This window comes from Podarcis tiliguerta, assembly GCF_965153285.1.
Source record: "Podarcis tiliguerta genome assembly, chromosome: Z".
Classification (NCBI taxonomy): Eukaryota; Metazoa; Chordata; class Lepidosauria; order Squamata; family Lacertidae; genus Podarcis; species Podarcis tiliguerta.
Window position 1 is genome coordinate 8,979,304 of NC_139553.1, and position 18,856 is coordinate 8,998,159.

At 46.1% G+C, this 18,856-nt stretch overlaps 2 protein-coding genes across 11 annotated transcripts in view; one reads left to right on the forward strand and one right to left on the reverse strand.

The window, feature by feature from the left end:
- SLC31A2 (solute carrier family 31 member 2) overlaps positions 1-18,856 on the forward strand; it is a 526,804-nt gene that overhangs the window by 459,110 nt on the left and 48,838 nt on the right. The window lies entirely within an intron of this gene.
- The window catches only part of CACNA1B (calcium voltage-gated channel subunit alpha1 B), a 323,575-nt gene that overhangs the window by 174,431 nt on the left and 130,288 nt on the right, over positions 1-18,856 (reverse strand). For all 10 annotated transcript variants that reach the window (XM_083422809.1, XM_083422808.1, XM_083422807.1 and 7 more), the window contains exon 7: positions 5,842-5,945. In XM_083422809.1, coding sequence (XP_083278935.1) covers positions 5,842-5,945 — 104 coding nt within the window. The remainder of the gene's footprint in view (positions 1-5,841; positions 5,946-18,856) is intronic.

Sequence of the window (18,856 nt, forward strand, 5' to 3'; positions counted from 1 at the left end):
TCACCAAGAGCACACAAAACGTTTCCCCTCCTAGACACATACTTGCCACCTGTCCCACTTTGAGCAGGACGTCTCAGATTCTGTTTCAAATCTCAGATGCCCCAACTATTCTGCTGCTGCTGCTGTGAGACCTCCATTGAGGCCTGCTGTAGCCACAAACATACTCAAAGAAGCCGGGTCACACTTCTGGAAGTATGGAAGCAGCTGCAGTGGGCCTTGGTCTTGTCACGGTGGAGGCAGCAGAGGAGAGCCAGGAAAGGTAAGGTGGTAGGAGGGCAACGAACTTGCAGGTGGTGTCGTAGTGGTGTGGCCTGGGCACACCTGCGGGTGGCAGTGGGGGGGGGGCAAAGGTGGTCTAGGATGGAGGCAGCCTGGGGGGAGTGCCCCCTATTTGGGTTGGGAAATGTTGGACGGGATAGGACACTGAGAGAGGTCCTGGGGATAGTATATGTTTGGGCTACGCATCAGATCTGGGCTGATTTGGATTGGTTTGGCCAGATCAGGCTGAGACAGCTCGGGATCACCCCAAATTTGGTTGGCCTTCCCATAGTGATTCAGGGCTGGCATACAGGCAACAGGGGTGTGGGGGAAGAGGCAGGTGACAGCCTCTGCAAAGAGTACCATGAAACAGTGTGCAAAAGGGCTTTCAAACAGCCCTGCACTTCATATTGGTTGCATATGCCTATTTCCAGCCAGGCAACATGCATGCTTAGCCAAACTGCGGACTGAATCCCCAACTCAGGCTCTCTGTATTGCAGTCAGGAGAAGGGGAAGTAGAAACAGCCTCTCCTTCTTCTCCCACCCCTCCTGGCCACATGTTTATCAATAGGGTTTCAGACACTAATTGAGCATTAGGACTGACCCCTGAATCAGTTTGGGGACCAGTTCTAGGTTGGATCAGCCAATGTCAAATTGAGACCAATCCAAACTGCCAGATTGGGTCCTCTATCAGATCAGAGTATGGGGTGTGTGCACAACCCCAGTTTATATAGTTGCCTGCTTGTTTTTACTAGCTGTGCTCCAGTGCCTTTAACAGCATCTCGACACATAGACATTTGACAGGGGACACTTTGTCTGCATTCTCTATATTGCTGTTAGGAAAACTTTTCCATGATGCATATTTTATTTTCATGACAAACTGCTGCTAAAGGCAGAGAAGCAGAAGCAGTAAATTAGTTGGCAAGTCAAATTCTCTGCCTAATGAGTTAGATGGGGGGAGTTTATTAAATAAAGCAGGAACTGTATGTTCAGACTGAAAATATTTGGGATACCTGCGTCACAGATACTTAAAAACATAGGTTAAGGTCACCTTTTGTCTCTCATTTGAGCCACATTTCCCCTCGCCCAACTTTACTTCTGCTTTTTGCTACTTTCCATCCCGCTCTTACCACTTCCACCACCCACTATCAGCATAACAAGGTCAAAGTGCCCTGCATCTCAGTACGATGAAAACAAAGAACAGCGCCTTAGACGGGATGGGTCACTGGATGATGCTTGTTAGTTAGCAATTATGTTCCAGGAAACAGAGGGAGAAACATAGGTCTTGTTTATGATGTTGAAATGAATAGAGATGAGGGAGGTTAATTATGAATCTGTTTTAGGAACACTATAGACCTAAGTGCAGGATGCAAACATTACCTTAGGTCATTACTCATTTCTGAAGCTCAGAAAATAATGTAGAGTGGTCTATTTGCGAAAATAATGCACAGTAAGAGTGGGGAACATTATTCAGCTCAAGAGCTGCATTCCTTTCAGGATAATCGTTTGGGGGGGGGGGACACATGCCAGTGGTAGGACAGGGCCAGAAGTAAAAGTGAATGGAACTATGAATGTAAACTTCAGCATTGTACATTAGGCTAGTTTCTACATACATTCTCTTGCCACCCCTCTATCCTCCATCTAGGCAAGCAAGAGTTACAACACTGAGATCCAACGCCGAGGGCCTTCTGGTGGTTCCCTCATTGCAAGAAGTAAGGTTACAGGGAACCAGACAGAGGGCCTTCTCGGTAGTGGCACCCGCCCTGTGGAACACCCTCCCTTCAGATGTGAAGGAAATAAGCAGCTCTCCTATCTTTAAAAGACATCTGAAGGCAGCCCTGTTTAGGGAAGTTTTTAATATTTAATTCTGTATTGTATTTAACACTGCCCAGAGTGGCTGGGGAAACTCAACCAGATGGGCGGCATATAAATACATTATTATTATTATTATTATTATTATTATTATTATACACATCTCAATGAGTAGAAAGACTGCACAAGGGTGTGAAGTTGAGATATCATGACAGTTTTATCACTTCATGAAAAATAGCTGTGTACAAGAATGTAAACTGAAAAGCTGAGACTGGATGCAACCATACCACACCTGTGTCTTATGGGCAGCTTCCCCAGGGGTGGGGAACCTCTGGCCAGCCATTGTTGAACTAAAGCTACGATCATCCCCAGAGAGTGTGGCCAACTGTCAGGGAATATGGTATCTGTGGCCCAAAACCTGGAGGGCACCATGCTGGTTATCCATGCACAATATCCGAACCCATGTTGAGAAAAGAAGAGAGGTCAGTTCACCTTCTTGGTTGCATCTAGAAAGAAGAGACCCTGCTAGCCAGGATGCTAGAGCTCACTAATAGCTGGCATTTATCTCAGGAAGGACCAGGCCCTGGCTCAATCAATCAGGCACTTAGAGATTCTGCCACCGTCACCACTAGAGATAGAAGATGAATTTGATTCAATTAGGATTTTAATGTGAACCTATCTAAGGCCCCTCTGCCACTAGACGTTTAAAGCAGCATCGTTCTACTTTGAGCAGCCATGGCTTCCCCCAAAGAAACCTGGGAGCTGTAGTTTGTTAAAAAGTGTTCACCCAGTTCACAATTCCCAGAATGGTTTAGCAATCAATCTCTCATTCCCAGGAAATGCTGAGAATTGTAGGTCTCTGCGGGAGGAAATAAGGGATTTCCTAACAACCCTCAACACGCTTAGCAAACTACAGTTGCCCAGGATTTTGGGGAGCAACCATGACTGTTCAAAATGATATCATTACTGTGTAAAATGGCTAGCACAGATGAATCATAGTATTGTAAAGTTAGAAGGGACCGCAATGGTCATCTAGTCCAACCCCCTGCAATGCAGTAATATCAGTTGAACTATCCATGACAAATGACCATCCAAAGAAGGAGAGTCCACCAGCTCCCGAGGGAGCCTGTTCCACTGTCAAACAGCTCTTACTGTCAGAAAGTTTTTCCTAATGCTTAATCTGAGTCTCCTTTCTTGTAACTTGAATCCATTGTTTCAGGTTCTACCCTCCAGAGCAGGAAAAACAAGCTTGCTCCATCTTCCATGGGACAGCCCTTTAGCTATTTGAAGATGGCTGTCATGAAATCTCCAGATTTTGTGATGATGCTCTCCAACCAAATAATGCATGCAAAAATGTGCATACCAGGGGAAAGCATGACTAAAGATGCACACATTAACCTGGGGTGGGGGAACCTTTGGCCCTCCATATGCTGCTGAACATCTCCCATGTGTATGAGCCGGAGTTCCCCTGGGATTGCAACCAGCACAAGTATACACAAGAGAGTTGTTCTGCTAGACTTATTTCAGGAATATTTGGACTGTTTGGCTTTGAGATACCGAGTTGTGCATGCCATGATTATTTTGGCACTTGTATATATTATTAAAGATTTCATGTAAAAGACGGTGTTGAAATGTCATGCAATATTGTTAATGAATTTTAGTAAACCACATACAGAGTTGTTTAGTTTGTGATTGAACTCCAACTCCCATCAGCCCCAGCCATCATAGCCAATAGCCAAGGCTGATGGGAGCTGCAGTCCAGCAACATCCAGAGGGTGAAAAGGCTTTCCCACCACTGCATTAGTGAAAGATCAGAAATGCACCATATTAGACAAAACCCAAAACTGGATGCAAAATTCTGTATAACAAGAGAAATTTGCACCAAAATGCTGATGAAACTTAAGACCTTTTCATTTAATTGCAAAATGAGGCAGAAATGCAGCGAACCAAACTAAAAGTCTGGAAAATCAAGAGACTGAGAGAAAGGGAAACAGGCAGATTCATTCATTCCTATCTGCCACAGAACCTGGTTACTGGAGCACGGTGTGAACTCTTGAATTACTGAACAATACCAGCGGCCTTTTTCCTCCCACTCTCAGTTCACTTGGATCATCCTCTGGTTTCTTTTCACAAATGCAGGCACATACAGATCCAATTCATTGTCAACGAACGCTCAATGGATTAATCAACTGAGCATTATTCACTTGTCCGACATGCATTAAAAAAATGGGGGGGGGGGAGAATCTGAATCCCACTCTTGATTTTTCCAGCCTTATATCTTTTTCCTTCTCCACCCCCAGGCCAACTGGGTACTTGAGAGCTTTAATAATAATGCCTTCTCTTCCAAAGGCTTCACCTGATTCCAAATATCTACCATGCAACTGGAAAGAGCTGTAGCGGAAATGGAATCCTGCATAACTGAGTTGGTTCCAGGTGTTGGCTTGATAGAGCACATCCTAAGGCTGTGGGCTCACTTAAAAGAGCCCTTTGGACCTGCTTCTCTTTGGCACCACTTCAATCTTCGTGTTCACCTGCAACCAGAAAGAGCTGCAAACCACCCCTCCCTTTTTTCAGATGCCCTTTGAAAATATATTCTTTAGACAGGCCTCTGCAATATATTTTATTTATTTCTCTTTTTTAACCAATCAATTTTTATTGATGTTTTTATGCTGATTTTATTTTTGTAAGTTGCACAGCAGAACTCTTAATAGGCAATTGTTAAGCGTGTAAGCACAAAAGAAGTAATTATAATTTAACAGTTTTCATGTCATTCTATTTTGTTAAAGCAACTAGGAAAAAAATATTATGATGGGAAGATCTCACACAGGTGAAGGGAAGCAGTGGGGAGGAGGGGAGGGTTAGGTTGAATTGGGGAAATAAAATAATATATGGGACAGCAAAGGGTATAATAGATTCTTATAGAATAGTAATATATCGTAACCAGAATAGAAGTTCAAAAGGAGAAGTAAATGTCTTTTTAGTATTTTCATTATTGGAATAGTTATTATTATTTCTTATCAGTAGAAGGCAATGTTAATTTAGGCTTCTTCGTTTTGCTGTCTGTATAATTTTCTTAAGGCAATAAAAAAAAAGTTGCACACCACCCTGATGTGTGTGGTGTTGTTGTTTTTTTAGGAAAGTGTGGATTATCAATAAGCAAATAAATAAATAAAAATGGACCAATGGTATTACAGTATAATATAGCTTTCTATGTGTGAGCACAGAGGTAAAGCTTTTGCCTTGCATGGAGAAGCTTCAAGGTTCAATCTCTGGCATAACCAAGTCAGGCTGCAAGAGACCCTAGAGAGTCACTGCCAGCCTGTGCTGGCAATACTGTGCTAGTTGGACCTGATGGTCTGACTCGATATAAGACAGTTCCCTACCCAGTGGCGTAGCGTGGGTTGTCAGCACCCGGGGCAAGGCAAGTAATTTGCGCCCCCTAACCCGGGGCAAGGCAAGTAATTTGCGCCCCCCCCCCCCCCGCTGCACTGTCCCTCCCCCAGATAGTCCCTCGCTCTCTCTCCGCACCGCACGCCTGGCACCCTCCCCTCCACAGTGGGCGGCGACCCGGCGGCTCGGATCGGATTCGCACAGCCAGCACTGCAGTGAGAGAGAGTGAGTGAGCCAGGTTGGGGCAGAGAGCTGCGAGTGCGAGTGCCCCCCCCCAGATGCTGCGCCCGGTGCGGCCGGCCCCCCCTGCACCCCCCACGCTACGCCACTGTCCCTACCTTCTCCATCTTATCATTAGTGGGAAAGAAACTGGGTCCTTACCCTGATAGGACACCAAGGACCAAGTTGAGCATGAAGAAAGAGCCGATGATGATGAGGGGGATGAAGTAAAGCCAGTTCCACATATTCCCTGCAGCGTCGTTAGTCTGGAGAAAGACAGAGAAAAGGGGGAGAGGAGAAAGAGACTTTAATCCAAACCCACATGTCCAGCATACAATGAACCAAGCATTTATTTATTTTTTAATACTACACTTCAGCAGTGCTTTTTTTCCTAGAAAATGAGGTGCAGGAACACTCAGGGTTTTTTGACAGAGCCAAAGCTGTTGAACTTTATTTAGGGAGGAAACAACGCTTTTAGGGCAGGAACGCTTCTGCGCCCAATTGCCCCACTATGAGCATCACTGCAGCCGCATTTCAGTGTCGACTCCAACATGCCGCCCCACAGCCTCCAGCACAAAGCCATGAGCGGCATGCAGCCCAAAGACTCCGACACGCAGCTCTGGGCACTTTGCCACTATACAGCTGCTAGTACACAACAAATAGGTGCTGGAATGCACCAAAGAGGTGCCAGAACTCAGTTCTGGTGAGTTCCAGATGAAAAAAAAGCCCTGCACTTCACTACTTGTTACATCAGGGGACTTCCCAGGCTCTCCCAGATTGAGAGGACGGGAGCAATAGTCGGTCCAGTGGTCAAGAAGGCAGTTTTTGTACATGCTATAGAGGGAAGTGAGAGGCAGATGGGGCTCATGAACATGGGAGGGTAGCCCATCTAGGAGAAGGAAAACTCTAACACTAAACCTCCACTGCCTTGTGGGACATATTCGGGAGAAGAAAAAGCTAAGGAGTAAACCCTACACAAATTCAGCATGGAGTATCTATGGCCTTGTACACTTCCTTCCAGCAACTCTTGCAGTTAAGCTGGTGCCAAACATATTGCTCTGATTTCCTTGGGACCACATCAGTGAAGTTGAGAGGGGTGTCTTGTTGTCTGGGCAGCTCAGGACCTCCCTACATACACACTTCCCAGGCTTGCCTCCCACGGATATTGCTTCAGTGCTGCCAATGCAGCATTTAGACCTCACGCCTGGAGGTACACTCTATTGTCACTTGTGACAGATGGGTGCCCACACCATGGGTGAGCAACCTCAGGCTTGATGGCTGAATAGCAGCCCTCCAGACTTCTCTTTCTGCCTCCTAGCTGGATCAGATTATTTCCAAGGTCCCTCTCAATCTCTGTGAGCAGTAGTCAATATTAGTCCTACTCAGAGTAGACCCACTGGAATTGATGGCCATGACTCACCGAGGGACATTTCAGTAGGTCAACCCTGAGCAGCACATAGTTGGCGGCAACCTTATGGTTCTAAGGACCAGCTTCCATCCTCACCCCATTAGAGGGTGATGGATAAGGGATCTTGTGCTGACTCCTGTCTCATTCACTAAGGGCTGGGAGCCATGAAGCAAAATCAATTTTTATGCCTTCCCTTAAAATACTTTAATGGTTTAATGCTTGGGTGACTTGTTTATGTCACTCAACTCCCAACCCAACCACAGAACTAATCAGATACAATGGAGATGGAAAATGGAAATACTTTCAAAGCTCTGATGGTGTTTCACATTGTAAAACACTTGGGAGGCTCCGGACATCTGCATTGCATGGGGGGGGGGGAATTACATCATGCATTTAAGAGTTACATACTTCCCATTGATTTTGCATATCACCTTGCTGCTTAAGAACAAACATTCTATTAAGAAAAATAATTGCTGTACTGGATCTCACTCAATGCTGGCTATCTAATTTCTTGCCATGATCCACACACTACCACCAGTCAAACACAATCCTGTGATGGGCAAAAGCTGGTTCCACTATGAGGAGCTGAGTGCTTCTAGGTAAAATCAGGGATGGAGCAACTCTCCTATGAGGAGAGAAGTGTGATTAAGAGGTGACATGGCAGGAGTCTGTAAAAGTATGAATGGCATGGTGAAGGTTAAGAGAGAAGTGCTTTTTGTCCCTCTGCCATAATACTAGAATGCAAGGCCATCCACTGAAACAGAATATTGGAAGATACAGGATGGAGAAAAGGAAGAACTTATTCACAGGTGTATAAAATTTTTGCCAATACAGGGCTGCCTTCAGATGTCTTCTAAAAGTCTGATAGTTGTTGTTCTCTTTGACATCTGATGGGAGGGCGTTCCACAGGGCGGGTGCCACCACCGAGAAGGCCCTCTGCCTGGGTCCTTGTAACCTCACTTCTTGCAGTGAGGGAACTGCCAGAAGGCCCTTGGAGCTGGACCTCAGTGTCGAGCCAGAACGATGGGGGTGGAAATGGTCCTTTAGGTATACTGGGCGGAGGTTGTTTAGGGCTTTACAGGTCAGCACCAACACTTTGATTTGTGCTCAGAAACACACCGTGAGCCAGTGTAGATCCTTTAGGACCAGAGTTGCATGGCTCTGGCAGCCGCTCACTGTCACCAGTTTGGCAGCTGCATTCTGGATTAGTTGGAGTTTCCAAGTCACCTTCAAAGGTAGCCCCACATAGAGTGCATTGCAGGAGTCTAAGTGGAAGATAGCCAGAGCACGTACCACTCTGGCAAGACAGTGCATGGGAAGGTAGGGTCTCACCTGGTCCTTTAGAGGCACAGTTACCTCATTCAGGGCCAGGATGTCCCCCACACCTGTCCACCCTCTGCCTCCCAAAAGCAGTACTTCTGTCTTGTTGGAAGTCAACCTCAGTCCGTTAATTGCCATCCATCCTTCAACTGCCTCCAGACACTCACACGGGATGTTCACCACCTCAGAGAGCAGCACAGCCATACAAGGCCTGTATGAGGCAAACCCTGCCCTCCACAACATCATTTCCTTCTAGCTCTGTGACTGATGGAGGAGATCCTGCCCAATAACAGAAATGTGCTCCACCCCAGAACATCCAGAGAGAACCGAAAGACAAAGATTCTCTGTTTAACGGTCACTGTTATATCAAATAATCTACTTGACCCAATGGTATTTTTTTTTTGCTGTTTTTGAGATAGCCTCTGACTTAGAGAGAGCTAGACAAGGTTCTCTGAGGTTGTTCAGCTTTCCAGTGAACAGACAATTTACCTCATAGAATCATAGAATTGTAGAATTGTAGAGTTGGAAGGAACCCCAAGGATCATCTAGTCGAACCCCTTGCAATGGAGGAGGGCTGTAAGGGGATCGAACCCATGACCTTGATCAGCACCACTAGTCACATCAGATGCATTGGAGGGAAAGTGAAAATGCACTCTTATCCCCAAAGATTGTGTGGCAAGACCACCTGGAAGAATTTTACCTTTATGATTTCTATATAATCATATACCTATATATAACCATATATCCTAATGGTGATTTTTTTTATCCATGTATCCTAATGATGTTTGAATCGCTAGAGCTTCAGCAGAGCAAAAGTGCTTAAATCTTAAAAATCCAAAAGTTGCCCTCTGCCTTATTTCTCTCTCTGCCCCGCTATTGTGCTTGAAGGAAACAATAAATCTGATGTGTTGGCATTTTTCTATAGGGAACCTACTCCAGGCGGCTCCTCTGGCTCACGGGAGGGGGGTGAGTTGGGGAACAGGAAAAAGCAGTCAGCCATAATGCAATGTTCTAAGCCGATAGCAGATGGTGGGGGTTATTCAGGTTTTAACGGTCAAAAAGTTTTCTTTTCCTCTTTATTGCTGAAAATTAGGGTAAAGGGCAAGTTGACGCACCATCTGAGAAAAGCAGAAGTATTCTTTACATGGGCAGAGGAAGAGCTTGTGCCCGCTCATTGGTTTGATTTTGCTGCAATATATAAATATGTCGTGTTTTATGCTGATTGTACTCAGGTATAAAAACCCAATGCACAGGGGCTTTGGGGCCCAGGCTTTGGAAAATATTCCACTGGGTCTTTATTGCTCAGCAATAAACTTTGCCTTCTTTTTCTCCACTGCTGCATCTGTCGGTTCTTGGACACAGGTATTCCTTATATGCTTGCAACAATTGGTGTATGCCTGTGAATACCAGGTACTGGGAATCAAAAGTAGGAAGAGCTCTGTCCCGCTTGTGAGCTTCAGAGCTTTGCAGGTTTGTTTGCCACTTCTGCTAATTAGCAAAGCTATTTACACATTATTTATTTCAGCTTATTCCCACACATAGCTCTGGGGTACACACACACAGACCTGACATATACAAAGAAGTAACATCCCAGTTGAACTCCACACAGAAGTAAATCCAGAAATCACCATGCATGCTGGGAACTTCCCAGGTGTTAATTTTTTATTTATTTTTAAGTGCAAATAACAAGCAGCTGTTACTCCATCTGAGGTGAGGAATCAACACCCTTCTTTGTACTTAAGAACGTAAATACATAAGAAGTTGCCTGCAGGGTAGAACTAAAATATCTTTACGTTTTTTCTGGGGGGTAGGGCACCTCAGGCCCAAGAACTGGGTGTGGCCCTGTAGCCCTCTCTTTCTGGCCCTCAGGACTCTGCCCAGGCCACCTACTCTTCCCAGCCAGACCTCTCATCTGCCCTGCTTTGCAAACCCCCTCAGAGCTTTTGCCCAGCTGGAATAATGTGCCCTTGAACCTCTCATCCTGCTACATGCTTGCCTACATGGAGGGCAGAAAGGGAGATGTCAATGAGTGTAGAAACAGCCTATTGTAGAAAGGTACAATTTACATGTGTTGCTCTGCCCACTTTTAGCCTTTTAGATTGCCCAGAAAGGAATGTGGCCATCAGGCTCAAAAAGTTCTCCTGATACAGTGGCTAACCAGAGGTATCCAGGAAGCCAAAGGATATGACATGGAGGCAACTACTCTCTCCTGCTGTTGCGCCCAGAAACTGGTAGCCAGTAAACAGCACACCACCTTTGAACCTGGATAATTGCATGGTGCATAGCCATGAATATGTCTAGCCTAGGCTTCTCTGGGCTCTAGCCTTCCAGTTGGACTCCCGTCTTTGCCAGCCCTGGCCACCACAGCTAATGGTCAGAAATGCAGGGTGCTGCAGCCCAAACTTTTCTGGGTCTGCTTAAGAAAGATCTTAAGCAGTGGCGTAGCGTGGGTTGTCAGCACCCGGGGAAAGGCAAGTAATTTGCGCCCCCTAACCCGGGGCAAGGCAAGTAATTTGCGCCCCCCGCTGCACTGTCCCTCCCCCAGATAGTCCCTCGCTCTCTCTCCGCACCGCACACCTGGCACCCCCCCCCCCCTCCACAGTGGGCAGCGACCCGGCGGATCGGATTCGCACAGCCAGCACTGCAGTGAGAGAGAGTGAGCGAGCCAGGTAGGGGCAGAGAGCTGCGAGTGCAAGCGGCCCCCCCAGATGTTGTGCCCGGTGCGGCCGGCCCCCCCTGCACCCCCCACGCTACGCCACTGATCTTAAGATAGGTAGTCAAACTATGGAGTTCACTCTCAAATGAGGTAGTGATGGCCACCAGCTTTAATGGTTTAGAAGAAGGTTAGACAAATTCATGGAGGCTATGTTCAGCCTCTACTGTCAGTGGCAGTATATCTCTGAATACCAGTTACCAAGAGTCATAAGTAGGAAGGGAGTGCTGTTGAACTCAGATCCTACTTGAAGGCTTTCCAGAGGCATCTGGTTGGGCACTGTGAGTATAAGATGTTGGACTTGGTGGGCCTTTGATCTGATCTGGCAAAGCTCTTATGATCTTAGCCATGTGATCTGAGGGAAGGCAGGTGCAACTGAGTGCCTAACCATCTACTCGTGAAGAGATGTCAAGGGTCTGAGAGGCGTGTTGGAGCAGCCCCATCTGCAACTCCCCTGCAGCTGCTTAAGACATGTCTGCCCTGAGAGAACACAGGAGCAGGAAGGCCCAGGCCACAGAACTTCTGCCATCTTGTTACTCCACATCTGAAATCACTTATCTGTTTCCAAACTTTAAAACTGTAAATTGCCTTGGGTGCCTTGGTATAAAGGACTCTGTAAGCACAATAAATGAATGAATAAAAACATTCAGAGTGATGCAGATTGGGGGACAGTGGTCTAATCCCCTCCAAAATGCATTTAAGCTAGTAGTTATTGCCGCATATTTATTTGGAGAAAGGGCCATAGCTCAGTGGTAGAGCAATTGCCTTGCACACAAAAGGGCCCAGGATCAACCCCTGAAATCGTTACACAGTGCTGAGAATAGGACTCTTGTTTGAAATCCTGAAGAGCTGCTGCTGCTACTGAGCTGGATGGAACCAAGGCTTTGACTTATAAAACAGCTTCTTATGCTGTGGTGGCCAAATCCTTTAAATTAGTTCCCCCTAGCATGAGATGTTGTACTTGAAGTAGGATGAGTGCAGGTGCCGGGCAGGTCCCTGACCCGGTAGTTATTATAGGCTTCAGAGTTGTTCCTTCTGTTTAGCATTCTTCTTGGGGAATTGTTTCCCTTTTGGCACAGAGGCAAGTCTGTGTACAAAGCCTTTCATTACAGGATTTGCTCCTTGCTGTCTTTGTTCCCTAAAATTGGCCTGAGCAATAATCTGAGTGTTTCTTCCCCCTTGCTTGTTTTTTAATAGGACTCCCAATAGCTAGGTCCACGGTGACATTTTTTACTGGAGGATAATTTCTGGCATCCTCCACTTAAAACTTTGGCAACTTCATTGTTCATAGAAAGAGCCAAGTTTTCACTTTGCTGCCCTGATTTTTTCCCTTACCAATAAAGCTGCAAAAGATTTATCTAGAGTCAAGATCGGAGTCATTTTGTGGGCCACGGACTTTCTCAGCACAAATGCTCTGCTCAAAAGTTTTTAAGTTTCACTGGTAAGTTATGATGAGCATTTGTAGGGCTATTTCTAGAATTGGAGAAATCCAATTAAGGGTGCACCTAACTAAATTATGCAACACAAAACTGAGACACGGCCATCTTTCAAAATTTATACCTCTCCCCTTTTTGAAATGCAGTTCTCCTGCCAAGTAACATACATAAAAATGCACACATTAAGGTAAAGCATGCTTGGTCTCCTCCACCACCTCAACATTAAGGGGGCTTAGCCCCCTCCCAACAGATATTGGGGTCCAAAACACCTTGGCCCCATTGAGTTTGCACCCCAGTCTGAGGCCCAGGTCAGGAGTCTTGTTCATTACATGCTCCAGTGGCACCACCTAATCTGATCTGATGCTACACACTAGTACAGAGTAACAATGGTCCAGATTTTACTGTTGAAACTTTGCAGTACATACAGACAGGAATGGACATTTTACCCATGGCTACTTCATCCATTAAGGAGCACAGGGCATTCTTGACATAGCAACATAAGGCCAGCAGGCCCCTGGCAGAGGTTCCTGACCAGTTTAACCCTCCAAAGCCCAGGGCAAGTGTATCCAACTGCCTTCCCCCCTGACATCACCATCTGGAAAAGCATGCCTGGGGGTCATTGGATCTGAACTGTTTACATACACTAATATCACATCCTATAGAATTCTATCACAATTCTATAGAATTCTATCCAATCTGCACAACTGGAATGAATTTCAGGAACCAAATGCTTTTTCTGTGCAGCCTGAGCCAGGAGCAGTGAACAACATAATAGTTAATTGAGGTAGCTTGTCTTCTCTTATCCCACCCCACTGCCCTGCTGACAGCTGTGAAAAATATTCTTATGTTATGAATGGTCCATGTCACCATTAAGAAAAGGTGGTAGGAATAGGCCTATATATATGTGGATGGTCCCTGGATCAAGTGACTTTTCATAGAATCTTAGAGTTGGAAGGGACCCAAGAGTCATCTAGTCCAACCCCCTGCAATGCAGGAATCTCAGCTAAAGCATCCATGACAGACAGCCACCAAGGAAGCAGAGTTCACCACCTCTTGTGAGAATCTGTTCCACTGCCGAACAGCTCTTAATATCAGAAAGTTTTTCTGAAAGTTTATCAGAATCTCCTATCTTGGAGCTTGAAGCCATTACCTCGAATCCTACCCTCAATGGCAGGAGAAAACAAAGAAGCTCCCTCTTCCATGTGACAGCCCTGCTGTTCTTGAGTCTTTCCTACTTGTCTGTTGGAGCTTATATTGATATTGTTGGGATAAGTTACAATGGCAGGAACCTTATGGTTTGAATACTTCCTCCTGCCTTGTCCTCTCTAGACTGTAATGCTCTTTCTTCAATATAATCTCCATGGAAAGTAGCAAGTAGATTATCAGCATACTCATCTACAATCAGGAGCCTTGGATCCAAAAGGATTAGATCAAGAATGGAGAAAGACTCCTCCAAGTCCACCTCCTCCTGTTTTTTTCTTCTCTGGGGGGTGGTAGGAATCATTCTGTGCACTGTACCTTTCACAGTCACCCTGGTGTATTCTGAGGTCAGCAACTGCTGCCCTAGCTCTTCTGGCCCAGAATCGGTGTCCATAGAAGTGATTTTGTAACTCCAATGCCAAAGTGTGGCTTGTGGCTGTCCTACTTCTTTGTGTCACATTCCTTCAGGGGTTCATCTCTTGCAATGGGTGATCTTCCTCCTTCCTGGGGGCATTGCATCTGTCTTGCTGCTCAGCTCTGTCAAGAAACTCTGCATGTTTTTCTGTTGCTCAATGTATGGCTAGGTGGGCCTCAAGCTGCTGGACCTTCTCCTCCAGCAAGACAACCAGCTTGCACTTGCTACTAGTGTACTGTTGCTTGTTCTCCAACAGAAAGAAAAACATGGCACGGGTGTTGCAGGTCACTATAGCAGCTCCCTCACCCTCCATGTCTCCTGGTCCTATGCACACTGAGAGACAGAACTCTGAGCCTTCCCCCGCTGACTGCCTTCACAAATGCCCCTGTTTGCAAGCTCTGTTCATGAGCTTCCAGAATCTGCACTGAGCTAAGTTTGACCTAGGTCAAGGCTGTCATCAGAACCAGCTGGATGTTTAACTGATAATCAATCCCAGTCAGTCCATCCTTTGAAAAATAAGACTTTAGAGCTGCCTTGCCCCAAAATGGCAACTAGACATTCTGTTTTGGCAACTGTAACCTTGGTTTAAGGAGCCATTTAGCACCAAGCTTACATATCTGAGTTTCTAACACTGGTTGGTGACCCTTGGTTTAGGGTCTGGGAGTATTAGGTTCAGCAGCTCACTGAAAAGGATGACCATACAGTAACCCAAAGGTGGCCAGTGTGAGCCCCAGCCATTCCTACCAGTAGCACTCTGCAAACAAACAACACACACACACACACACCAAGGTCTCAGAGGAGAATAACAACAACAACAACAACAACAACAACAAACAACAACTTTTATTTATATCCCGCCCTCCCCAGCAGAAGCTGGGCTCAGGACGGCTAACAACAATCAAACAATCAAACGATCAAATAATCCAACATTCTAAAAACATTTCAATTATAAAAATTAATTAAAATCAAATTGATGGCAACCGTTAAGCAAAATTATGTGCAGGTTGCCAGAGGAGGGAGTCAGGCTGCACCCTAACCAAAGGCCTGGTGGAACAACTCTGTCTTGCAGGCCCTGCGGAAAGATGTCAGGTCCCGCAGGGCCCTAGTCTCTTGTGACAGAGCGTTCCACCAGATTGGAGCCGCAGCCGAGAAAGCCCTGGCTCTAGTTGAGGCCAGCCTAACCTCTCTGTGGCCTGGGACCTTCAGGATGTTTTTATTTGCAGACCATAGGTTCCTCTGTGGGGCATACCAGGAGAGGTGGTCCCGTAGGTACGAGGGTCCTAGGCCGTATAGGGCTTTAAAGGTTAAAACCAGCACCTTAAACCTGATCCTGTACTCCCCCGGGAGCCAGTGCAGCTGGTATAGTACCGGATGAATGTGATCTTGCGGAGAAGACCCCATAAGGAGTCTCGCCGCGGCATTCTGCACCCACTGGAGTTTCTGGGTCAGTCTCAAGGGCAGCCCCACGTAGAGCGAGTTACAATAATCCAGTCTGGAGGTGACCGTCACATGGATCACAGTGGCTAGGTCAGGGCGGGAGAGATAAGGAGCCAACTGCTTAGCTTGGCGGAGATGGAAAAATGCCGCCTTTGTTATAGCTGTAATCTGCGCCTCCATACAGAGGGAGGTATTGAAGATTACACCCAAACTCTTAACGGACGGTGCTGGCACTAATTGCACCCCCACAAGAGATGGGAGTTCCCCCCTCAATCCCATATCGTCCCATCCCAGCCAGAGGACCTCCTTCTTCGAAGGATTTAACTTCAACCGGCTCCCACGTAACCATCCAGCCACAGCTTCCAGACATCTGGTCAGTGTGTCTGGGGCCGAGTCAGGCTGGCCATCCATCAACCTATAGAGTTGGGTGTCATCGGCATACTGATGGCAACCCAGCCCAAAACTCCAGACAAGCTGGGCGAGGGGGCGCATAAAGATGTTAAAAAGCATCGGGGAGAGTATCGCACCCTGAGCCACTCCACACACCAAGGAGTGGAGCGATGACAATTCCCCCCCAAGCGCCACCCTCTGTCCCTGACCGGAGAGAAACGAGTGCAGCCATTGAAGGACTGTGCCCTGGATCCCCACATTGGCAAGGCGGTGGTCCAGGAGTTTGTGATCGACCATGTCAAAGGCTGCTGACAGGTCTAGAAGAATCAGCAGTCCCAACGCGCCTCGATCCAGCTGCCTGAGGAGATCATCTGTTAGGGCGACCAGAGCCATCTCGGTCCCATGACCAGCGCGGAAGCCGGACTGGAATGGATCCAGAGAAGTCCAGTGGAGGCTGGTTCATGAGGACAAATGGGTCATTGTCCCATCAATGAGCATCTGCCCTCAGCCAACTCCCACTTACCTGCCTCCTTATTTACAACCAGTCCAGACAGCAGCTGCACTCACTGTCATCTTCCTCCTCCCACTAAGACTCTTTTTAAAAATGTTGATATTTATGCAAAGATATACAGAAATGCATACCCATTGCAAAGTATCTTTTTATAATAAACTGATATAAAACAGATAACTTAATCTAAAAAAGAGCAAAGTCAGAAGGAAGAAAATAGAAGAAAATGAGAAATCTAAAGGAGGGGAAAGCAAGAGAGAAGGATAAGAAAGAAAAAAACTAAAGAAAGCTAGAGTAGAATAAAAGGACTTCTGGCTGTCTGCACCTACATATGATATTAATTCTTTAGAATTCAACCATTCTATCTATTATAAGCCAGTATTTTTTTCTTCAAATCCAGATATTACAAGTTCATTTTCTCTTTCACGCAAAAAATCGATAAGAAATTTCCAATCCTTAAGAAGTGTTAGCTATTAATTAAATATGTTAGCTTAGCCCTCTCAGCTAAGGTCAGTAATTTTATCAGCCATTCTTCTATAGTGGATAAGGCTGTATCTTTCCATCTTTGTGCATAGAGCAGTCTCGCCACAGTAATCATATATTGGAGTAATCTTCCATAATCCTTTTCTAATTGTATGTCTATAAGCCCTAAAAGAAATAGTTCTGACTGCAATTGGATATTAACATTTAAAATTTGCTGTATCAATGTATGTATTTGCATCCAATATTTTTAGCCATTTGCTGCTGCTGCTGCTGCTGCTGTTGATAAGTTTGTATACACATGTCCATCAGGCATGATAAAATGTCCCTTCATATTCTTTTTTCCCCCTTGTCATTTCCAGCAAACATTTAAAACATTTTTATACATTCTAAATAGTTTCTCAAGAGTTAAATACCAATGATACTCCTCCCCCTAAATTTCACTGTTGCCTCTTACAGAACTCAATAGGGAGAAGGATGGTGACAAAATTAGAATTAGTTGGCTCCACCTGTTATTGGCTCTGGATGAACCTGTCTTTTGTGCTAGTGCAACCAATTTTTGGTCTCCCTGTCTTCCACCCAATCAGTTCCAATTGGCACAAGCCACCACCGAGAGCCAATAGCTTGCTTGGGTAGATGGAACCACTCCAGTCCCTGATACCATTTCCAATCTAAGCAAATGCTTTGCCTGTCACTTTCTCTATTCATGCTTCCTTCTAGCCATGTTCTCTGGAAAGAGGAGGATACAAGGAAGAGCATGGCCTACACAGAGAGAGCAGAGTCTTGAGAGGGCAGCCCCCCCCCCTTTCACATCTACAGAAGAAGCAAAAACATCAGGCACCCAGTGTCCAGTAACAGTGCTCAGCAGCAAAAGGGGCTTAGGCAAAGAGGACGACAACAAATCACATTCAGAAAAGGATGCTGGAATAGAACAGGTCCCCTGGGGCAGGTGAGCAATTGCCAGTCAGCCTGCAAGGTGGCTGAACTAATTGCATGTTCCTTCCATGTTTTTATTTATTTAAATAAATGGAAAATTTAAACTGCCAACCACTGAGGCTGTGCTGAACTCTATTTTGTGGGCAACAATACTAAAAACAAACAAATCCACCGCTGATGTTAGTCCCTGAAGGATTTTACTATTAGAGGGAGTTCATTGTCAGTCTGCACTGTTAGCAAGACCAGAATTCTGGCTCACAAACAAGGAAACCTGGAGGAACTGGCAGGATGCAAATACATAGGTGAAGTATGGATTACCGGCACCCAGGGTGGGGCAAATGTTGCACCCTGTTGGTTGACTGGGCAGCTGGGGTGGAGGTGTACACTGGGGGGGGCTTCCCCCCTCAGGTGCTTTCCTGCCTTCCTCCCACTTTGCAGGGTGACAGTGGTGGTCTAGGGGACTGGAGTGGCACCATCTAACCAAGCAAGTTTTTAGTTCAATCAGTAGAGCATGAGGCTTAATCTCAGGGTTGTGGTTTCAAGCCCCATGTTGGGCAAAAGATTCCTGCATTGCTGGAGGTTGGACTAGATGGCCCTCGCAGTTCCTTCCAACACTACAGTTCTATGGTTCTCATTGGTGGTTAGTGCCTATTGGAACTTGTAAGGTGGAAGGCAGGGACACCAACAGTGGCTGGTGCCAGAACCAAAGACAGGCTCAGCAAGAGCCAAGGTAGAGCCAGCTAATTCTAGTTTTGCCCCCCATCTTTCCCTGCTGTGTTCTGTAGGGGCAACCCTGAGACTAAGGAGGAAGAGGCTGACAGCCAGGGCCAGATCCTCAGACAGATTTGCAAATAAGGAGCAGACAGGCAGGTGCTGGCTGAGAGCAGACTGATGTTAGTGGGATAGCATTTCACATGTCCTAACAGATCAGCCT